We start from the raw sequence: 20,255 nt of genomic DNA on the forward strand, positions 1-20,255 counted from the left end.
CAAACAGCTGTAACCGCCAAAGGCATGCTAGGCCCAGGGAAGCCACCCGAGTGTTACTGAGTGAAGCCCATGAATGGATGGCGCTGTAGCCTTCGCCTGTTTTTCTTTTGTTCTAATTTGTCCCAGTTTCTACCAAAACCATTTCCTCTCTCATTCTTGGCCTTTCCAGTGCATCGGATAATTCTGTCATCATAGTCATTGCTCCTCAGCTGCTCAGCGCGCTTCTCACTAGTCAGACAGCTTTTCCCATTACAGGTAAATACATCGCCTCCCTTTATTTCAGAAAATATGACCTCCTTCTAAGGCAAAGCCTGATTTGTGTAGCTCAGGTTGGCCTAGAAATCAAAGTTATCCTGGTGCGCCAGGAATTAGAGATGTGAAATACCACTCTTAGCTTCATTTGTGACTTTGATGGAGAATATATATATATATATATATATATATATATATATATATATATACATAAAATTTTTTATTTTTTTGGTTATTCAAGACAGAGTTTCTCTGTGTAACAGTCCTAACTGTCCTGGAACTAGCTCTTGTAGACCAGGCTGGCCTCGAACTCACAGAGATCCACCTGCCTCTGCCTCCTGAGTGTTGGGATTAAAGATGTGCGCCACCACTGCCTAGGTATATATTTATATATTGAGACAGGGTCTCACTATGTAGCCCTGATTGGCCTAAAACTTGCTACACAGACCAGTCCAGCCTCTCCCTCTGCCTCCAGAGTGCTGGGGTTAAAGGAGGCATGAGCCACCATGCCTGGCTCATTTTATTTATTTTAAATTTACTTATTTTTATTTTATGTGCATTGGTGTTTTACCTGCATGTATATCTGCATGCGGGTGTCGGGTCCCCAGAACTAGAGCCACAGTTTTGAGCTGTCAAGTGGGTGTTGGAATTGAACTCAGGTCCTCTGGAAGAGCACTCAGTGTTCTCAATGTTGAGCCAGCATTTCGGCTCCTTGTTTGATTTTTTTAAAAGATTTATTTTATGTGTATGATTATTTACCTGCATGTATGATATACCATGTGCATGCCTGGTGCCCAAGAAGGTCAGAAGATTGGATTGGATTGGCATTGGAGCCCCTGGAACTGGAATTCCAGATGTTTGTGGGTCACCATGTAGGTGCTGGGAACTGATCTCAGGTTCTTTGCAAGAACAGCAAGTTTTCTTACTGCTGAGCCATCTCTCTTTCCAGCCCTTTGGGTTTTCTTTTATTTGTGAAACTTTTGTAATTTATAATCACTTCCTGGCGTCATGGGTCATTAGCCCTCACTGAAAAGCCTGCTTGAGCCTACCCATCCTCTTCCTCTTCGTTGCTCTGCCCTCCTTTCCCAGTCCCACTTCACTCAGCACTTGGGACTGAACTTTGGTCCCCGTGCACGCTAGGCAAGTGCTCTACCACTTTACCATAAATCCGCCCCCCCCCCCCAGTACACACCATGATTCCTCCTTACCACGGCAGTTAACTGCTGGCGCTTACACTGCTTTCATTTTGTTGCTCTTTCCAAAGTAACTAAGGAGTCCACAAAATGAGCCCTCCAGTGTTTTACATTCACCTTCCCCTAATCAGCAGTGAAACCCTGGCGCCTTGGCAGAGACTGGCGCACTCAGTCCCCTGACACAGGGCTGCCTTCTGAGCCCTTCCTACTTCCATCTTGGACACAAGCCTGCTCTCCTCTTACCCAGCTGGCAGCACTTTCCAGGTTTCTTAATGGCCGCGTTTCCACCTACCCCAGAGTGTGGGTGTTCTCTGTGGTGCTAGTCTTGGCTTTTCTCTACGTACAGCCAGATGTGTTAACTTTGCGTTTTTTATTGCTTTTATTGTTTCCTCAAATTACACAAATGCTAAATCTTTATTTCCTGCGCTAACATTTGTCCTAAGAAGGCACACTGAATGTAACGTTTTTTGCTGGGGAAGTTTTATTCTGCTTATACAAAAATTACCGAAGGGGCTCATGGCCTTTATCTAAAGGTATGGCTGGAGAGATGGCTCAGAGGTTAAGGGCACTGACTGTTCTTTCAGAGGTCCTGAGTTTAATTTCCAGCAACTACAATAATGGGATCTGGTGCCCTCTTCTGGATGCAGGCAGAACACTGTATACATAATAAACAAACAAACAAACAAAAGCCCTTGTAGGGCTGGGGAGATGGCTCAGTGGTTAAGAGTACCACCTGCTCATCTAAAGGTCCTGAGTTCAATTCCCAGCAACCACATGATGGTGGCTCACAACCATCTGTAATGAGATCTGGTGCTCTCTTCTGGCCTGCAGGCATGCAAGTAGGCAGAATACTGTATATACAATAAATAAGTAAATCTTAAAAAGAAAGAAAGAAAGAAAAAGCCCTGTATACAAGCCTTACTGAGCTTGATACTTGGATTCCACACGGTAGGAGAGAACCAACTTCCACAAATTGTTCTCTGGCCTCTGAATATGCACGTGTCCATGTAGGCGCATACATACACACGTGTCCATGTAGGCGCATACATACACACTACAGGAATATGCACGTGTCCATGTAGGCGCACACATACACACTACAGGAATATGCAGGTGTCCATGTAGGCGCATACATACACACGTGTCCATGTAGGCGCATACATACACACTACAGGAATATGCACGTGTCCATGTAGGCGCACACACACACTACAGGAATATGCACGTGTCCATGTAGGCGCATACATACACACTACAGGGATATGCACGTGTCCATGTAGGCGCATACATACACACTACAGGGATATGCACGTGTCCATGTAGGCGCACACATACACACTACAGGGATATTTTTGTTGTTCTTTTTTAACTATTGAGGGCTAGAGCGATGGCTCAGCAATTAAGAGCACTCTTGTAGAAGACCAGTGTTTAGTTTCCAGCACCCACATGGTGGCTCACAACCCTTTGTAATTCCAGTCGCAGGGCATCTGATGCTCTCTTTTGATCTCCTTTGGCACCAGGCATGCCTACGAAGAACATACTCATAAAGTAAATCTAAAATTTTTTAATTAACTAAAAATTTGTAGCTGGGTGGTGGCAACGGCAGTGGCACAGGTCTCCCAGCACTCAGGAGGTAGAGGCACAGGCAGCAGATCTCTGAATCTGAGGCCAGCCTGGTCTACATAATGAGTTTCAGGACAGCCAGGGCTACACAGAGAAACCCTGTCTTGAAAAAACAAACAAAAGACTTGATTAAAATTTTAGCACTTTATGGCCGGGGAGTAGCTCTATAAAGTGCTTGCTAAGTATGCACAGAGCCATGGGTACACTCCCTAGCACCCCATAAAACTGGGTATGGTGGCGTGTGAACTCAGCTCTTGGGAGGATCAAAAGTTGAAGATCATCTTCAGATCCACATCTTCTTCCAGACCAGCTTGGACTGTTTTAAAAACAAGTGTGGAGCCCTGGAGAGATGGCTAGGCTGCCAGGAGCAGTTGTATCTAATCATGAGGACTAGAGTTGGGATCCCAGAAACCAGCTGATAAACCAGGCATAGGCATCTCACAAATACCTCTACAGTTCTGAGGAATCTAAGGACCTCCTCTGGAATCACACGCACAGGAACATGTGCCTGTACATATGTCTTCACAAACATTCACACATGGGCATGCACATACACACACACACACACACAAATAAAAGGCCAGCTCGGACAGCTCAGTGAGTAAAGGCCTCTGTCACCACCGAGCCTGATGACCTGAGTTCAAGCCATAGGACGTACCTGTTGGAAGGAGAGAACAACTTTGGCGAATTCTCTGATCTCCATGTGCTGTGACTCATATACACAAGCCTGTGTTTGAGCCCGAGTACACAGGATTAATTTTATCAACATTTTTCTAGATAACTAGGCTTAAAACTTGGGAGCTCTGAGGTTGGGCAGAAGGCGCAGAGGTTAACAGTACCGATGGTGCTTCCCGAGAACCCAGGTTAGATTCCCAGCATCCATACGGTGGCTCATAATATCGTAAATCCAGGTCCAGGGAATCTGATGCCTTCTACTGGCCTCCCTAGACACCAGGCATGGATGCAGACAAACACATCCATACACATTAATTTTTTTTAATCCAGTAAAAAAGAAAAAATTAACAAAGGGATGGGAAAGTTGGCTCAGCAGTTAAGAACACTTGCTGCTCTTGCTGAAAACCCAGGTTCAATTCCCTGCACATACATGGTAACTCCAGACCCAAGGGATGCGATGCCCTGCTCTGACCTCCATGAGCACCAGACACATACGCAGTACACAGACACACATGTAATAATAAAATAAACCTTAAAACAAATAATCACAAAGTACCTTTGTATCTTATCCCATTTGATTCACATGACAAGTTTTGTGAGCCGCTTTACAAATAAGGAAGCAGACTGAGAGAATGTCTCACAGATCCAGATTGTCAGTATTTGTAGGTCACATATCCCCAGGTTGTCTCTCCAGCCCTACCACTGTAGCCCAACCTGGTCACTCACAATCAGCAAATAAACGTCATAATAGTCCAATATTTTTATTAATACAAAAGAAGTGCAGATGCCTCGTTGAGTAACTTGTTCAAAGTCATACACCTGACGGCTCTCAGAAACTGAGCAGAAACTAAAACTCGGTCCACAGTATTATGTAGCTGTCCATATAATTAATTTTGCCCTTGTTATATGCTACCCGGTCTAAATCTGTGTCTACTTACTGTCTTTCAGTGGTGCAAGAGACACTGGAATAGCAGCAACAGTGCCTGGCAGAGGCTAGATATTTCAATAGAAGTTTGTGGACCAGCTTAAGAGCGTCCCAGAGTCTAGCTTCACTTTGGTACTCTGGACTGGGCTGAAGATTTGTGCGAGTACCTGCTAATTGACGATGCTCTGGATAGATGACCCAGGGGTTAAGAGCATTTATTTCTCTTGCAGCAGACCAGAATTCAGTTCCCAGCATCCACATGGCAACTCACACAACTCCAGCTCCAGAGATCCAGCACCGTTCCTATCTTTCAGGTTCCTAAGGCACATGGTGCACATACACATAAAATAAAAGCTAATCTTTTAAACAAATAACTGATGAGGATGCATCTGTGTGTGTTGTGGGGGAGTTTTTCTGCGCTCATTACTTATGAACTCACGTAAATAAGCGTGCATGGATATGTGGGGACAGCATACACACAAGATTGTCAAGACAGTGTGAAAGAAATGAGATATTTCTACCAGGTCTTACTAGGCAACGAATGACAACGTTGGCATTAAAACAAAACAGTTTGATTTTAAATCCTCCAGGCGTTTCCCATTTCTTTCTTTCGTGATTCCACTTGATTTAGTGAAGTGGCTTACGTAGATGATGAAACGGTAAGTTCACAGTATGTAATTTCTTTTTCTTAATTTTTAGGCAGACGAAGGGTGTGAATCTGTTCTTCACCGGGTGAGCAGATCTGTCCTTTTAAAATAGAAAACATTCTGAGGACGCATCCCATTTCCCATCCAGGAAACGAAACCGCTCAGATCTAGAAAAGGTTTAGCGGGATTAGAGCTACGGATTGGGCTGACCTTCTCGCAGACCCGAGGACCGCGGCTCCACAGGAGAGGGAGGACGCTGTTTCTTTGACTTTGCCAGACATACAGTCCTGCGCCTGCGCCCAGAAGCAAACCTTTCCAAGGACAGATCGTAAGCACGGTTTCCGCAACCGACTGTGTTCTTCGGCGCCGCTTCCTCCCGCCGCGGGGATTCCGTAGCTTCCGCTTCCGCTCCGGAGCGTCCTGGAGCCCGAGTGCTGCAGCCGCAGGTAAGGAGCTCGCGCCGGGGACTGAGAGTAAAGCGGGTACGGCGGCCTGGTCACTAGAGACGGACCAAGACTACTTTCCAACGTGCAGCGAAAACCTCGTTTTTTAAGTTACTTTTTTTTTTTCTTTTTTGAATTTTGAGACAGCCTTCATGTAGTCCTGGCACTTGCTATGTAGACCAGGCTGTCCTCGAACTCACGGAGATCTGCCTGCCTCTGCCTCCCAAAGGCTGGGAATTAAGGTGTGCACCTCCACCCTCACCCCCCTGGCTTTTAAAATTACCTTTATTTGTTTACTTATTTATTTGTGTGGCGGGTGTGTGTGTGTGTGTGAGAAAGTCAGAACAACTTGCAGAAGCTGGTCGTCTCCCTCCACCATATAGGTCCAGGGTTCGAACTCGGGTCGTCGAGCTTGGCTGCAAGTGCCTTTACTTGCTGAGCCATATCGCTGAGCAGTGAGAAGCCGGATTCTGATACAATTCGCTTGTACTTTTTCTTTTTAAAAAGTTTTTTTTTTAATATTTTTTTCGTATGCGTGTTTTGCTCGAATGTATGTGTGTGCTCCACAGAAGCCAGAAGAGGACATTGGATCCTCTGGCCTGGAGTTACAGATAGTTGTGAGCTACCATGTGGGTGCTAGGAATTAGACCTGGGTCTTCTTAACCACTGAGCCATCTCTCCAGACCTACTTATAGTTTGTTTTTTTTTAAAGATTTATTTATTTATTACGTATACAGTGTTCTGTCTGCATGTACGCCTATGCGTCAAGAGGACACCAGATTTCTAAGATGTGGAAAGTTCCTCCTACCTGTTTCCATGGGTTCCTGAGAAGGTTCTATCTCTAGAGCGAGTAAAACTGCCTATGGCAGTGTGTGACTCTGTTGGGCTTCATTTCCTTACTGATTTTCCTGTTTTCCATGCTCCTTGTCCAGCCTGTAGGTCCTGAAGAATGAAGATTTGAAGGCAAGGCCATGGCTAAACACCTGAAGTTCATTGCTAGGACTGTGATGGTTCAGGATGGGAACGTGGAAGGTGCATACAGGACCCTGAACAGGTAAAAAGAATCAGAGTTTTGCTTGTGGAAATGTAGGATTATCCTTTACCCGGTTTAACTTCTCATAAACTGTTCCCAGGCTGGTCCCAGCCCAGTGTTTAGGCTTTGGATGCTTGTTAGCTCTGCAATTTCTTGTTGTAAAAATGAAGATCTTCCCCCAATCACACTTGGTGGAGCGTTTCCAGCACACAGTCATCACGCCTTGGTGAACCCGAATTCTCTCCGAGGTTTTGGAAAGAGCCCCTATGTCTGTGCCTGCTTGCGCACATCTGTAATCTTAGCCCCTGGGAGATGAAGGCAGGAAGAGTTCTGGCTACATCGACCAGACTCGGACTTGGCCGACCGCTCCCCGTCTCTGAAGAACAAGAAGAAGCGGTGGAGAGCGTGAAAACTAGCTGGGCAGTTTCTGTGGAACACGGCTACTGGGAAAGATAAATCCCTTTGTGATTTTGTTCATCTCATGTAGCTCAGGCTGGCCTAGAATGGGCAGTATAGCTAAGGATAACCTTGACTCCTGATCCTCCTGCCTTTATCTGCCACGTCCTGAGACTTGTCCATACCACTTACGTGATCAGCTAGAAAAGGCAAATTCTGGTTTTGTTTTTGGAGAAACCAGTCGAGATGAGAAGGCATCACAGGTTCAAGGGAGAGTTACAGCATAAGTGAGAATACATAGGGGCTGGGGAGATGGCCCCATGGCAGGGAGTGCTTGCTGCTCTTTCACAGGGCCCAAGTTCAGTTCCTAGCACCCACAACTGATGTCAGGGATCTGATATTCTCTTCTGCCTTCTGTAGGTACCCACACAGGTTACATAAACAAAAATGTATACATACCTACACTTAAAAAATGTCATACCTGGGACTGGAGAGGTGACTCGGGTTAAGAGCACTGAGTACTCTTCCAGAGGTCCTGAGTTCAACTCCCAGCAACCACATGGTGGCACCTAACCATCTGTAATGAAATCTGGTGCCCTCTTCTGACTCGCGGATGTACATGCAGACAGAACACTATATATAATAAATAATTTTTTTTAAAAATGTTATAACTGGAGAGGAAAGACTCCCTGGAAAATTGGATAGATAGTTTTGTTGTTTTGGTTTTTTTTGAGACAGGGTTTCTCCATGTAGCCCTGGCTGTTCTGGAACTCACTCTGTAGACCAGGCTAGCCTCAAACAGAGATCCACCTGCCTCTGCTTCCCTGATGCTGGCATTAAAGGCATGTGCCACCTAATGGTGCCATACTACTCTATTCTTTTAGGCTTTCCTCATCTGGCATGCCCTATTTACAGTTTTTATTTTATTTTTAATTATGTATATGTATGTGGGTAGGTGCACCTGAGTGTAGGCACTGTTGGAGGCCAGAAGCATTAGTCCCCCCTGGAGCTAGAGAGTCAGGAAGTTGTCCTCGTTTTAACATGAAGATGGCTTTGAAGAGAGTTGTGTGGCTGACAGTGCCCTGCGACGTGACCAAGTCCTGCTCCGTTTCACCTCGTGCTCATTTCCAGCAGCATTTCCTGCCTCTGTCCATTCTGTGTAATGGAACGTGTTCCTCGTTTCTACTTTCAAATTATAAAGCAAACACGAGAAAACTCTTATCATCCCCTGCCTGAAGGTGATCATCTCTTCATTGACCTCAGGTCACAGTCTTATTTAATCATTACTAGGGGTTTGTTTGTTTAAGATTTTTTTTCCTTAATCCCAGCACTTGATCTGAGTTCAAGGCCAGCGTGGTTTACCTGGTAAGTTCCAGGACAACCAGGGCAGTGTCTCAAAAAATAAAACAAAAACCAATTTTCTTTAAATTTTATTTAGGTGTATGTATATCTATGCCATGTGTGTTCGGGTGCCCCCAGAGGTGTGGAATCCCCTGGAGCTGGATTATAATCTTGGAACTGTAGCTGAGCTGGCAAGATGCTTGCCTAGCATGCTTGAGGCTTCAGGTTTCCTCCTTGGTACTCCATGAACTGGGTGTGTCAACACACCCTTATAATTCCAGCAGTTAGAATTGGTGGTAGGAGGATCAGAAGTTCAAGGTTGTCCTTGACTGTATTGCAAATTTGAGGCCATTCTGGGATGACCCGAACCTGAATTTGATCCCCACTCTGTGGTTAATGGAACGGGAGAACTGACTCTTGGAAATTACCTTCTGATCTCCACTAATACTCTAGCATGTGCATAACACACGCTAAATAAATAGGATAAAGTGCAGTCCTTCCTAGTTTGGGGTTTCTCAGCACCTATATACTGGCTCACAACTGTCTGTAACTCTGGCTCCTAGGGATCTGACACCATCTTTCGACCTCTGTCGGTACCAGGCACACACCACTTGCATACGCATAAAATAATAAAATAAAAATCTTAAAAGTAGATGCTGTGGGGGCTGGAGAGAAGACTCGGTGGTTAAGAGCACTGGCTGCTCTTCTAGAGGTCCAATTCCTAGCAACAACATGATGGCTCACAATCATCTATGATGAGATATAGTGCTCTCTTCTGGCCTGCAGGTGTAAATGCAAAGCCCGCATACACAAAATATCAATAAATAAATAATTTTACAAAGTAGATGCTGTGGTACCTTCTACCATCTGGCCTGGTGTTATTTCAGACCTTGTTCTGAGGACTCTGTTCTCTTTCTTTTTGGAGGCAGTCTTATGTAGCCCAGGTTGGCTTTCAAATTTATCATTTAACCAAGAATAACCTTAAGCTCCTGATCCTCTTGCCACCATCTCCTAAGTCTGGGATTACAGGCGTGTGCTCTCCCCTCCCGCTCAACTCTCTGCTTCTCTACGGCTCTGGGAATGGAACCCAGGGCTCCATCCGTACATGCCAGGAAAGCATGCTGCTAATTTTAAGCCGCTTTCCCAGCCTGAAAACCTGTTTCCTTTAGAAACTAAGTAAGTACAAAGCAGCTGGGGGTGGTGACTTACACTTGACTTACACTTGCAGCTCCAGTCCTGGAGAGGCTGAGGCAGGAGGCTGTCAAGCGGGGCTGCACAAACCCTGTCTCATAAAATAAAAAGGACATAAAATACTGTTTTCTTGCTTCCATTATTAAAAACCAAAGGAAGTTATAAGTTGGTAGGGGACAATTTATATTACCTAAAAAGAGAAAGATAGTATCTGGGGATATAGCTCACTTGGTAGAAAGGCATTTGGCTAGCAATAACGTAGAAAATGCCGCATGGCAGCCTGTGCCTGTAACCCTGGCATTCAGAGTGGAAAACAGGAGGATCAAGTTGTCCTTGGTTACACGGCAAGCTTGAGACCAAGCTGGGCTACATAAGACTACAAGGAAGGAGGGAGGGAAGGAGAGTCGATGGAAGAAGGAAGACTTCAGTTAGACAGTTAGTTCAGAAGCATAAGTGAAGAAGAGATACAGGCCCTGGACTCAGAACCTGCGGTTGGAGCTCTTTAGGCTTCCTTATAAACTTGAAACTGTGACTTGGAAAACAGTGCAGGGATGGATTGGCAGTTCACAGTTACTCTTCAGAAAGCTGCACTGGTGCCCCGCAAAGGTGACATAGGACTTTAATCCCACCACTCAAGAGGGAGTTACAGGCCAGCCTGGTCTACAGAGTGAGCTCTAGACCAGCCTGGTCTACAGAGTGAGCTCTAGGCCAGCCAAAGCTGTTTGAAAGACTGGTTAGGGTTGTACATGTTTGTAATCCCAGCCAGCACAAGAGTGCCCAGCAGGGCAGTGAGGAGTTCAAGGTTGTCTTTGGCTATGGATTACGCCAGAGGCCAGCCTGAGGTATTTAGGATGCTGTCTCAAAAACAACAAAAAAAAGCTGCACTTTTAGTATAAAAATATATTTGCAAAGTGGAAGAAAGCTGCATTTCTATTCCTTTTTTTTTTAAGTCTTGGAACGTTACAGAAATGTCTTATAAGTTGTATTTTAGTCTAAGGGGGCAAAGTGAGCAAATACTTTGCTCGTAGTGAACTTTTCTAGGCAAGAACTTGTGAGCTCACACATGCGAGTGGAGTCCTGGAGGGTACACGGTTTCCTGACTCAGCTACCTTCACGCTTTCTTTCCTCTCCTCGGCTCTTCTCTGATGTCTTCCCTTTGGGTCACTGTTCTATACGCCTGTCTCACTCCAGTTTTCTCCTCAGCTTTCTGACGGTTGTGGTTTAAAAATAAATCACTCATTTTGTGATCTGATTACAGTAGCTCGCAAGTGAGGAGAGAGGCTGTGTTGGGAGCACAGGGAGCCAGCCTTACAAAGGAAAAGCGTGTCTGTCCTGGGAGACTACCGCAAAATGCCTGTTATATAACAGGCTCATCAGAGCCCTGAGATGAGGCTGTGGAGAGTGGGGGTTGCTAGGAAGCCTTGTGTGATTGGCTGGCCCCCAAACTAGGAAAGACAAGCACACTGGAAGCATGCCCAGTTGACCCCTTTTCCTCCTGATGGGCCTGCTTCTGGGTTCCTTCTGTATACACGCCAGTTGATGTAGGCTGGCTACACTGACATGTGAATCTGCCACCTCCAGCTTCCCCTTGTGATCAGCACAGCTCCTTTACATAATCAGTTGAATTTTACTAAAACTGGCAGCTGGTTTCCCCTTCATGTAAGGTTGCCAGGCACCAGAACTCCAAGCTGATCTGTTTACACTAAGCTCCTGGTGTGCTAGCCCTTGAACTACCTTTGCAAACAGAAGCGGCACTAGTAACACCTTCCCCAGAGTGCTACCATTGAGGTACATCCTCAGCTTTTTAAAGTTGCTTACCCCATCCCCACCCTCTGAACTGGGAGCTAGAGCCAGGGGCCTTGCATGTAAGATCGGCAAGCCCTCTACTACTAAACTACACCAACAGCCCTTTTGCTATTACTTGAATTCCTTGTGTTTTGTTTATTTGGTTGGTTTTAGGGTTTTTTGAGACAGGGTCTCATGTATCCTAGGCTGGCTGTAGCTTTGAACACCTGCCCTTCAGGTATGCAACACCACACTGGGTTATGTGGTACTAGGGATCAAACCGAGGGCTCCTTTCACACTAGGCAGGCATTTTACCGAGCTACATCCCAAGCCCCATACTTCTTGACTTCTACTACAAAGCTTGGCCTACATCCTTGCCTATTAGAAAAGTTGAATAAGTGCGTCTACCACGTGCGTGCATGTAGATGTGTGTTCCCGTGAGTCTCATGTGGTTGTATTTGGAGGCCAGAAGAGACATCAGGAGACCTTCCTCCAGCAACATTCACCTTTTTGTTTGTTTGTTTGTTTGTTTTTCAAGACAGGGTTTCTCTGTAGCTTTAGAGCCTGTCCTGGAACTAGCTCCTATAGACCAGGCTGGCCTCAAACTCAAAAATCCACCTGCCTGTGCTTCCCGAGTGCTGGCACCACTGCCCGACACTGTTGATCTTTTTTTCTTGCTCGTTTGAAATTGTGTCTGTCTCAATAGGCTGAACTGCCTGCCTCCTTCAGTGCGGGGATTACAAGTAGGTACCACCATGCCCATTCTTTTTACATGGATTCTGGGAATGGAACTCAGGTCCTATGTCAGCTCAGCTATCTTCCCGGCCTAACCTGTGCTCTTAAATTTTTTTTCTTTTTTGTTTGGTTGTTTGAGACAAAGTCTCACTGTGTAGTCCTGGCTAGTTTTCAGCTCACTACATAAGTCAGTCTGGCCTTGAACTCAGAGAGATCTGCCTCCCAAGCGCTGTGAGGGATTAAAGGTGTGCGCCACCATACTTATCAATACTCTTGGTTTCATCTCCAGCACTAAGGCAAAAAGAAATACCTGGATATTGAGATGATTCCTTTCCTCTGTGCATCTCATCTTCTTGGCTTCCATTTTCTCTTTCCCCTGGTTAAGAAGCCTCACCCAGATCTACCCCCCCCCCATTGTCTAAGTAAATCTGACCCAATCATTAGATGCCCTCCAGGCCAATGAGAGATCCTGTCTCAAAAACACATTTAGGACACACACTCCACAAAAGTAAGGTGTATGAACCTGAGAAAGAACTGGGTTGATCCCTAGCTTCCGCAAGCACTTTCATACTCGTATCCACACAAAGTCGTGTGATTGGAGCACCTGATACATGGAGAAATGGCAAGTGAGGCCATTATTATAATTTAATATTATAATGCTCCCATTTGTATCACTGATACGATGAGGGCCTATATTTAGGTAGACCCCCAATATTTCTCAGACTTCAATTGTGTCAAAAAATTTTTGCCTGGGTTTATTTTATACTTGTTTAGCAAGTGCTCTAAACTACTGAGCTATATGCCTTTTATTTATTTACTGATTTTTACTTTAAAGCAAGATCTAAGTAGCCCAGACTGATCTGAAACTTGAAATCCTCTTGCATCAGCTTCCCAAGTCCTGGGCTGACAGATGCACCACCACCATATCAGTTCTTAAATACAGAGAGGAAGGAGCCACATCCTTCACTAACATCGATAGGAGTCACTTCATTGTTTTGTTTCGATATAGAACGCTTCATGAATTTGCGTGTCATCCTTGCACCGGGCCATGCTAATCCTCTCTGTATTGTTCCAATTTTAGTATATGTGCTGCCAAAGCAAACACTTTTTTTTTTTTTAATTACAAATGACTTACCCATTTGTGGTATGTTTTGGTTTTTGTGTTTTGAGACAGATCTTTCTATGTAGCCCTAATTGGCCTCCAGCTCACAGAGATCTGCCTGCTTCTGCTTCTGTATACACGGCTTTGTGTGTAGTTCCTGAAATGCTCCTGTGGTTAAAAAGCAGTGCATAGGGGGCCACTGTTCCCGTGGGAAGCTGCCAGGTAGCTCAGGTTGGTTGTGCTAGTCAAAAGTTCGAGAACATGGCGGACTAGAAGCTCCCAAGAGGAAGAACTTTTTAAATTTATCTCGCATGTGCTTACTGGAGCCTCTGGCAAGAAGTCAGGACTATGTTGTTACCACTTCCCACTGTAATTTTTCACACACAAGTTGTTCTTGTCTGTTGACTTCTGTTGGGCTGTGAACTGGCAAAGGACAGTGATGAGCCACAGATCTAACTAACTTCATTGCTGTCTTTGTACAGAATCCTCACTACCGATGGGCTTACTGAAGTCATAAAGCAGCGGCGTTTCTATGAGAAGCCCTGCCGCCGCCGCCAGCGGGAGAGCTATGAAACATGCCGGAGGATCTACAACATGGAAATGGCTCGAAAGATTAACTTCTTGATGAGGAAGAACCGGGCAGATCCATGGCTGGGCTGCTAAGGCCCACGTTAGTTCTGTGTCTGTCTGTTCTTCCACAACCCCAATCTGTTACCTTTCTCCACAATAAACTCAATCACGTGTGAACAAGAAGGCCAAACATATAGAAGCTATCTCATTAGTCCACAATGGACCCTTTCTTTTATTGAAAGGAAAAAAACTAATCAAAAAATGGAGTAGGTGCAGTAATGTTGGTTGTTAGTCTAGGAGAGGGGCTAATCAGGAGTTATAGGTAATGGGCACAGTTTCTGTTTATAAATATTTGTTTTAAAAAATGTATATTAGGGTTGGAAAGATGACTCAGCAGTTCAGCGTTTGCAGCTCTTTTCAAAGAGGACCTTGTTTTGGTTCCAACACCTACTGGGTGCTTCTCTGTCCCTCCAGTTCCAGGGGCTCTCGCCACCTTCTGGCCTTGTGGAGGTAGCACACATACTTGGAAACTTTTATTTTTATTTATTTATTTATTTTTGGTCTTTCAAGGCAGGGTTTCTTTGTGTGTAAAAGACTGTATACAGAGAATATAAATAAAATTTTAGTGAGTGTGAGGCTGGAGAGCTGGCTTGGCTCTTTAAGAGTACTGGTTGCTCTTTCAGAGGCCCTGGCTTCAATGCCTGACACCTGCCTGATGGCTCACAACTCTAACTCCAGTTCCAAGGGAGTTTCTTTTTCTTTTAAATTTCATTTTACATTCCAACCACAGTTAACCCTCCCATCTCTCCTCACCCCAGCCCACTCACCATAGGGCTCCCATGGGGCGTCCACAAAGTCTGGGGGAGTTTCTTTTCTGACCCCCACAGTACATAGATATACACATAAGCCAAATACTCTTCAGAATAAGTAAGTGAATGTACTTAATATTACCGAGTGGTACACTTGATTAAATTGTGGTTTTGGTTTGGTTGTTTTTTGACTTTTTGACACAGACTCTTACTGTGTAGACCAGGCTGACCTCAGACTCACAGATCCATCTGCCTCTGCCTCCTCAGTGCTGGGATTGAGGATGTATGCCACCATGCCCAGCTATATTGGTATGCTTTTAGAATTTTAAAGCCCCTTTTCAGCATCTAGGGGAGGCAAGGAAAAGTTCCAGCTATAAAAAAATATACTGCATTTCCTACCCAATTTTTATGAACCCAAAGCAAGTCTCACTGGGAATGTAGAAGAGACTACTTAGTAAGCTACCCTTCACCCTTTGAGTAGAGAAGTGTGTATATATTATTACTAAATTATAAAATACAAAACTACTAAACTAGTGCGGAAGTCCTTATCTGAAAGAATCCCAAGAACAAATCTCAGAAGGCTAACTCCTTTTCTGTCCTGGAGCTTTCCTGAAGGGGAAAGGGAAGGGTTGTGCCCTAGTGGTTGATGACGCAGTAACGCACAGTAAGGAAAGAGTAGCCGTGCTCAGGAGAGGTGCAGCAGCAGGAGCAGAGTGTGCAGTGCACGTAGGTCTGAACTGGAAGGTCAAGTCCAGCAAACTTACTGGGCCTGTGGATAATTCTAATTCCTGCTAGAGCTGAACCTTTGCCCTGTGTGCCCTGGGCCTCTAGTTGGAGGGTCCCCCTGTCAGCACCTCCCACAGCAAGCTTTCCTTCTCTGCTGCTGTCTCCTGACTGGAGCACCTTCCGTGGTCTGGGAGTTGACCCCAGCCTCTGTGGAAGAAGGCAGAGAAGAGGCAGGAAGCCTAGCTGCCTATCTCCGGGACACTGCCTTCTCGGCATGGACTTGAGGGATAGAATTCAGGGCTAGTGTGTAAACATTGCTCCCTTGTGGTGAAAGGCATTGTTTCAGATTTCTAGCCTTCACTTTATTTTTGAGTTAGGGTTTTAGTGTAACCCAAGCTGGCTCCGGACTTGCAGTCTACCTGCCTTATCCTCTCCGCTGATGCTACAGGTTTGTCCTTTCTCTAGTGGCTGATGCTGCTGAGTCCTTTCATGAGTTTATCCCTCCCTTGAAGCATTCAAGTCCTTAGCCACCTCTAAAAGTATTTTTTGGCCTCGGAGTTGGAGTTTCATTCTCTTGACAAGGTCTCTCAGATGCCCTCTCAGATGCCTGGCATGCGGGTGTTGCCACCCACTCTGTGGGCTGCCTTTTTATTCTGTAGATCATTTTCTTTGATGTTTGCTTGTTTGTTGTGACATGGCCTCCACTGGCTTGGAACTTGCCATCCTCCTGTCCCAGCCTCCCAAGGACAGGGATTACTGGCATCTGCTACCATGCCCAGGTAAATGCACAGAACTTAACATATCCATGAAGTACAGTTTGCTTTGTTGCCTTTGTTTGATGTCATGCCAAGAATTTATTGCCAGGCTGGAGAGATGACTCAGGTTAAGAGCATTGCCTGCTCTTCCAAAGGTCCCAAGTTCGATTCCCAGCAACCACATGGTGGCTCACAACCATCTGTAATGAGGTCTGGTGCCCTCTTCTGGCCTGGGACAGAATATTGTATACTAAATAAATAAATATAAAAAAAAGAATTCATTGCCAAGTCTAGTGTAATGAAGACTAACCCTGCTGTCTTCTAAGAGTTTTATAAATTTCTGCTCTTAATTTTAGTATAGTTTTTAAAATGTAGGTCTTTGAGCCATTCAAATTAATGAGAATTTAACTACGTTAGTGGGGTGTTGGGTTTCAATATCCCTTGTAGCCCAGACTGACCTCAATCTCAATATGTAATTGAGATTGGTTTTACGTACCTAATCATCCAGCATCCAACTCCATGTTTGCAAACAAAAACTTTTTTTTAAAAAAATTGAGACAGGGCCTCACTGTACAGCCTTGGCTGCCCCTGGAACATACTTTGTAGAACATATTAGCCTGGAACTTAGAAATCTGCCTGCCTCTTCTCTAAGTGCTGAGATTGAAGGCATATATCACCACTGCCTGGCCAAAAATTAACTTTTAAAAATGACATTTAGGGCTGGAGAGATGGCTCAGAGGTTAAGAGCACTGACTGCTCTTCCAGAGGTCCTGAGTTCAATTCCCAGCAACCACATGATGGTTCACAGCCATCTGTAATGAGATCTGGTGCCCTCTTCTGGCCCGCAGGCATACATGGAGGCAGAATGTTGTATACATAATAAATAAATAAATCTTAAAAAAAAGATTAAAATGACATTTATTTATTTACTTTGTGTGCGCTCATGGCACAGCACACAGTCGGAAGTCAAAGGACAATGTTCAGGACTTGGTTCTCTCCTTCCACCTGATGGGTCCTGAGGATCAAATGCAGGTTGCCAGAACTGGCTATCTTACCAACCCCAACATGAACTAAAATTACAAGTTATCTTCTTGGTGGTAAACTCATCAGAAAATGCAGTGATTTCCTAGAAAGAAGGGAATTAGAATTTTCCAGTAGCATGAGGTGTTTTTGGAGTTCCTTCCCTCTCCGCGATATAAAAGTCTATTAGGGACCGGAGAGTTGGTTCAGCAATCAGAGCATGAGCTGTTCTTTCAGAGGACCCAGGTTCAATTCCCACCACCCATATGGCAGCCCACCACACCTGTCTGTAAGTCCAGTTCCAGGGGACCCTATACCCTCATGCAGTCAAAACACCAATGCATATAAATAAAATTTAAAGGAAAGTTTGTTGACTGACTTAAAGAGGGCGGTTCTTGCTGTATTGTTCAGGCTGGGCTCAAGTAATAGGCCGACTTAAGTTTCCTGTGTGGTAGATCCCAGCCCTTAGTACAGGCATGGGACACCGTGCCCAGCTAAAAGCTAGGTTCAACTGGACCTAGCTCCCTAGGTCCAAATGAGAGGCAGAAGGAAAGAGATCGTGAGCAATGAAGGCAAGGGCACAGGAAACCTTCATCCGACGTTGGATGGCGATACAGATGGAGACCCATATTGGAACACCGAACTGAGCACTCCACAGTCCAAATGAGGAACAGAATGATGAAGAAAATAAAAAAAGTAATCAGGACTGCGAGGGATGCGAGCACCCACTGATACAAGGGGACTGATATAAGGGGAGTTCACCAAGGCCTGTTGGCCTGGGACTGAACGAGGACATGATCCAGCCAGATTCTCTGAATGTGGCTGGCCCGGAGCCTTTTTGAAAAGCCGTTGACAATGACACTGGGACTTGCTTCCTCTGCATGTACTGGATTTTGGCGCTCCAGTCTGTTTGGACTCTCACCTTCCCTGGACCTGGAGGGAGGGGGGAGGAACTCGGGCTTCCCACAGGGCAGGAAACCCTGACTGCTCTGGGGGATGGAGAGGGAGGGGGAGAGGGAGTGGGGGGAGTGGGAGGGTGGTGGGAGGAGGGGCTGAAATGGAAACTTTTATAATTTAATAATAAAAAAATAAAAATAAAACAAAAACAAAACAAAACAAAAAGCTAGGTTCAATAATTTGAAAAATACAAAGTTAAACACACTTCCCCTGCCAGGGTAGCATGACAGAACAGAAGAAAGCCTGCCTTTTGAGTGCCATGGTGGGGGAGCATGATCACACCGCACAGCTCACGCAGTCTCCCGTCTACAGCTCCTAGTCCCAGCACATCACAAAACACAGGCTGTTGATAGAGTAACTTCATTCGGGAACGCTGATCAGCGTGGGTTGGCTGTACAGCTACTCCGGTTCCTACCCGGCCCAACCCCAACTAGCGGCTTACTGTGTGGGGTCCCACTTGGGTCTCAGCGTCGGTGCCTGTTGTTCACTGCGTGCTAGTAAAGCTGGAGAGCGAGCTCAAGTCCCCAAGTGTGAGGCTGCTGCCTGCAGTGTGCAGTTTTCAGACAATACACCTGTTCTTGGCTAGTTTCCAATCTTAGTTTTCACAAGAATCTGACAAAAATAAGTCCTTGGGAGATTCCGGCGACATGGCTAAACTCACCAAGAAGGTCGGGATTGTCGGGAAATATGGGCCCCGCTATGGTGCCTCCCTCCGGAAAATGGTGAAGAAAATTGAAATCAGCCTGCACGCCAAGTTCACGTGCTCCTTCTGTGGCAAGACCAAAATGGAGAGACGAGCCGTCGGCATCTGGCGCTGTGGTTCCTGCGTGAAAACTGGCTGGAGGGGCCTGGACCTCAACACTACTGCCGTCGCAGTGAAGTCTGCCATCAGAAGACTGAAGAAACTGAAAGATCAGCAGAAGTGCTACCATTTGAGATCCGAGCCTACTCAATAATGCACAGCCAACTAAATAGATGGGTTAATTTACTTAAAAAAAAAAAAAAAAGTCCTTGGTAACAGTGCTGAAAATTTCTCAAGAATAAAGTGGATTTTCCCGCCAAAATGTGTTCTGATTAATGTATTCCAATTTTTCAGTTATTTGTAAATTTCTTGCAGTGTTTTGTTTGTTTTGAAACAGGGTCTCACTATGTGGTCTTCAGCTCACAGAGATCTGATTGCCTCTGCCACTCGGGCTGGGATTAAAAGACTGAGCCAACTCGCCCTGCCTTCTTTCAGTGCTTTTTAACAATCTGGGTTCATTTTTCTATGGGGAATGTTTTTAGCGGAACTGATTTTTTTTTTCGTATTTAATCAGGTGAGTTTAAAATAAATATTAGTCTCTCAGTTACTGGCTGTGATTCCTCCATATAATTTTTTTGAATCGTTTCCTCTGTTAGGAAACGACAAAAGGAATCAGGCACCATGACACACACATTTAGTCCCAGCTACTCAAATTGAAGAATAAGGACCACTTATACCCAGGAACTCAGCGCCAGTCTGGAGAAAACAGAGCTTAAATGGAGAAGGGGGAAATAGGAATCCCTTCTTCAATAGGGTACCAGGCGGGTCAAATAATGTATTAAAACATACTAGTTGGGGTATTGGTATAAGGAACAGGTGTGGGTGAGTAGAACGGAATAGTAGTACAGAATAAACTCTGTCTGGTCAGACTGTTGATATTATTGTAGTGTGGGCATCACACCCACGGGCTGAACCAAGCTAGGCAAGTGCAATAACCACTGAGCTACATCCCAAGTTCTGGTTTGCTGACTTAAATTTTTTCTTTAAAATCTGTGTATGTGTGAAGACAACTCTTAAGAGTCCGTTTTCTCCTGCCTCCTGGGATCCTGGAATGAAACTTAGGCCATTATCAGACACCGCTGCTCACAGAACAGGCCTCATCTATTTATGTGTGTGCTTGAACATATGTGCATGTGTATACGCAGAAAAAAAACCAACCAAACAAACAAACAAAAAAAAAACTCTTTCTGTCTCTCTCTGCCCTCATCTGATTTTTGACAAGGCTATCTAAGCTATTCAAAGGGGAAAGGACAGCCTGATCAACAATACTGTGAG

At 45.1% G+C, this 20,255-nt stretch overlaps 1 protein-coding gene, 1 long non-coding RNA gene, 1 other non-coding gene and 1 pseudogene across 5 annotated transcripts; 2 read left to right on the top strand and 2 right to left on the bottom strand.

Moving 5' to 3' along the window:
* Nucleotides 1-4,488: 4,488 nt before the first annotated feature.
* Nucleotides 4,489-5,664, bottom strand: LOC125396078 (uncharacterized). Of its 2 annotated transcripts, none has more exons than XR_015735374.1 (2): nucleotides 5,526-5,664; nucleotides 4,489-5,410 (listed from the first exon to the last, which is right to left on the bottom strand). It is a non-coding gene; the product is annotated as an uncharacterized LOC125396078 (long non-coding RNA). The 2 variants fall into 2 exon arrangements; XR_007230710.3 differs by having other exon boundaries at nucleotides 4,489-5,415; nucleotides 5,526-5,663.
* On the top strand, nucleotides 5,621-14,094 carry Mrps21 (mitochondrial ribosomal protein S21). 2 transcript variants are annotated; one of them, XM_048427909.3, is made up of 3 exons: nucleotides 5,621-5,761; nucleotides 6,691-6,812; nucleotides 13,824-14,094. In XM_048427909.3, exons 2-3 carry the CDS (start codon nucleotides 6,730-6,732, stop codon nucleotides 14,002-14,004), a joined length of 264 nt encoding a protein of 87 aa, XP_048283866.1. In that variant the 5' UTR covers nucleotides 5,621-5,761; nucleotides 6,691-6,729; the 3' UTR covers nucleotides 14,005-14,094. The 2 variants fall into 2 exon arrangements, with proteins under 2 accessions (XP_048283866.1, XP_085534195.1); XM_085678069.2 differs by lacking the exon at nucleotides 5,621-5,761 and adding an exon at nucleotides 5,861-6,000.
* On the bottom strand, nucleotides 13,239-13,344 carry LOC125396149 (U6 spliceosomal RNA). The gene has a single exon (XR_007230728.3). It is a non-coding gene; the product is annotated as a U6 spliceosomal RNA (small nuclear RNA).
* A 4,244-nt stretch (nucleotides 14,095-18,338) lies between the features above and the next one.
* LOC125396099 (large ribosomal subunit protein eL43 pseudogene) lies at nucleotides 18,339-19,287 on the top strand (annotated as a pseudogene).
* Nucleotides 19,288-20,255: the final 968 nt, after the last annotated feature.

Source organism: Myodes glareolus, chromosome 17 (assembly GCF_982192425.1).
Source record: "Myodes glareolus chromosome 17, mMyoGla1.1, whole genome shotgun sequence".
Classification (NCBI taxonomy): domain Eukaryota; kingdom Metazoa; phylum Chordata; class Mammalia; order Rodentia; family Cricetidae; genus Myodes; species Myodes glareolus.

Bases quoted from the DNA above. Each gene is read 5' to 3' on its own strand.
- Mrps21 (XM_048427909.3), top strand. From the start codon at position 6,730: ATGGCTAAACACCTGAAGTTCATTGCTAGGACTGTGATGGTTCAGGAT. The intron at 6,813-13,823 runs GTAAAAAGAATC...GTCTTTGTACAG, and splicing joins GCATACAGGACCCTGAACAG to AATCCTCACTACCGATGGGC.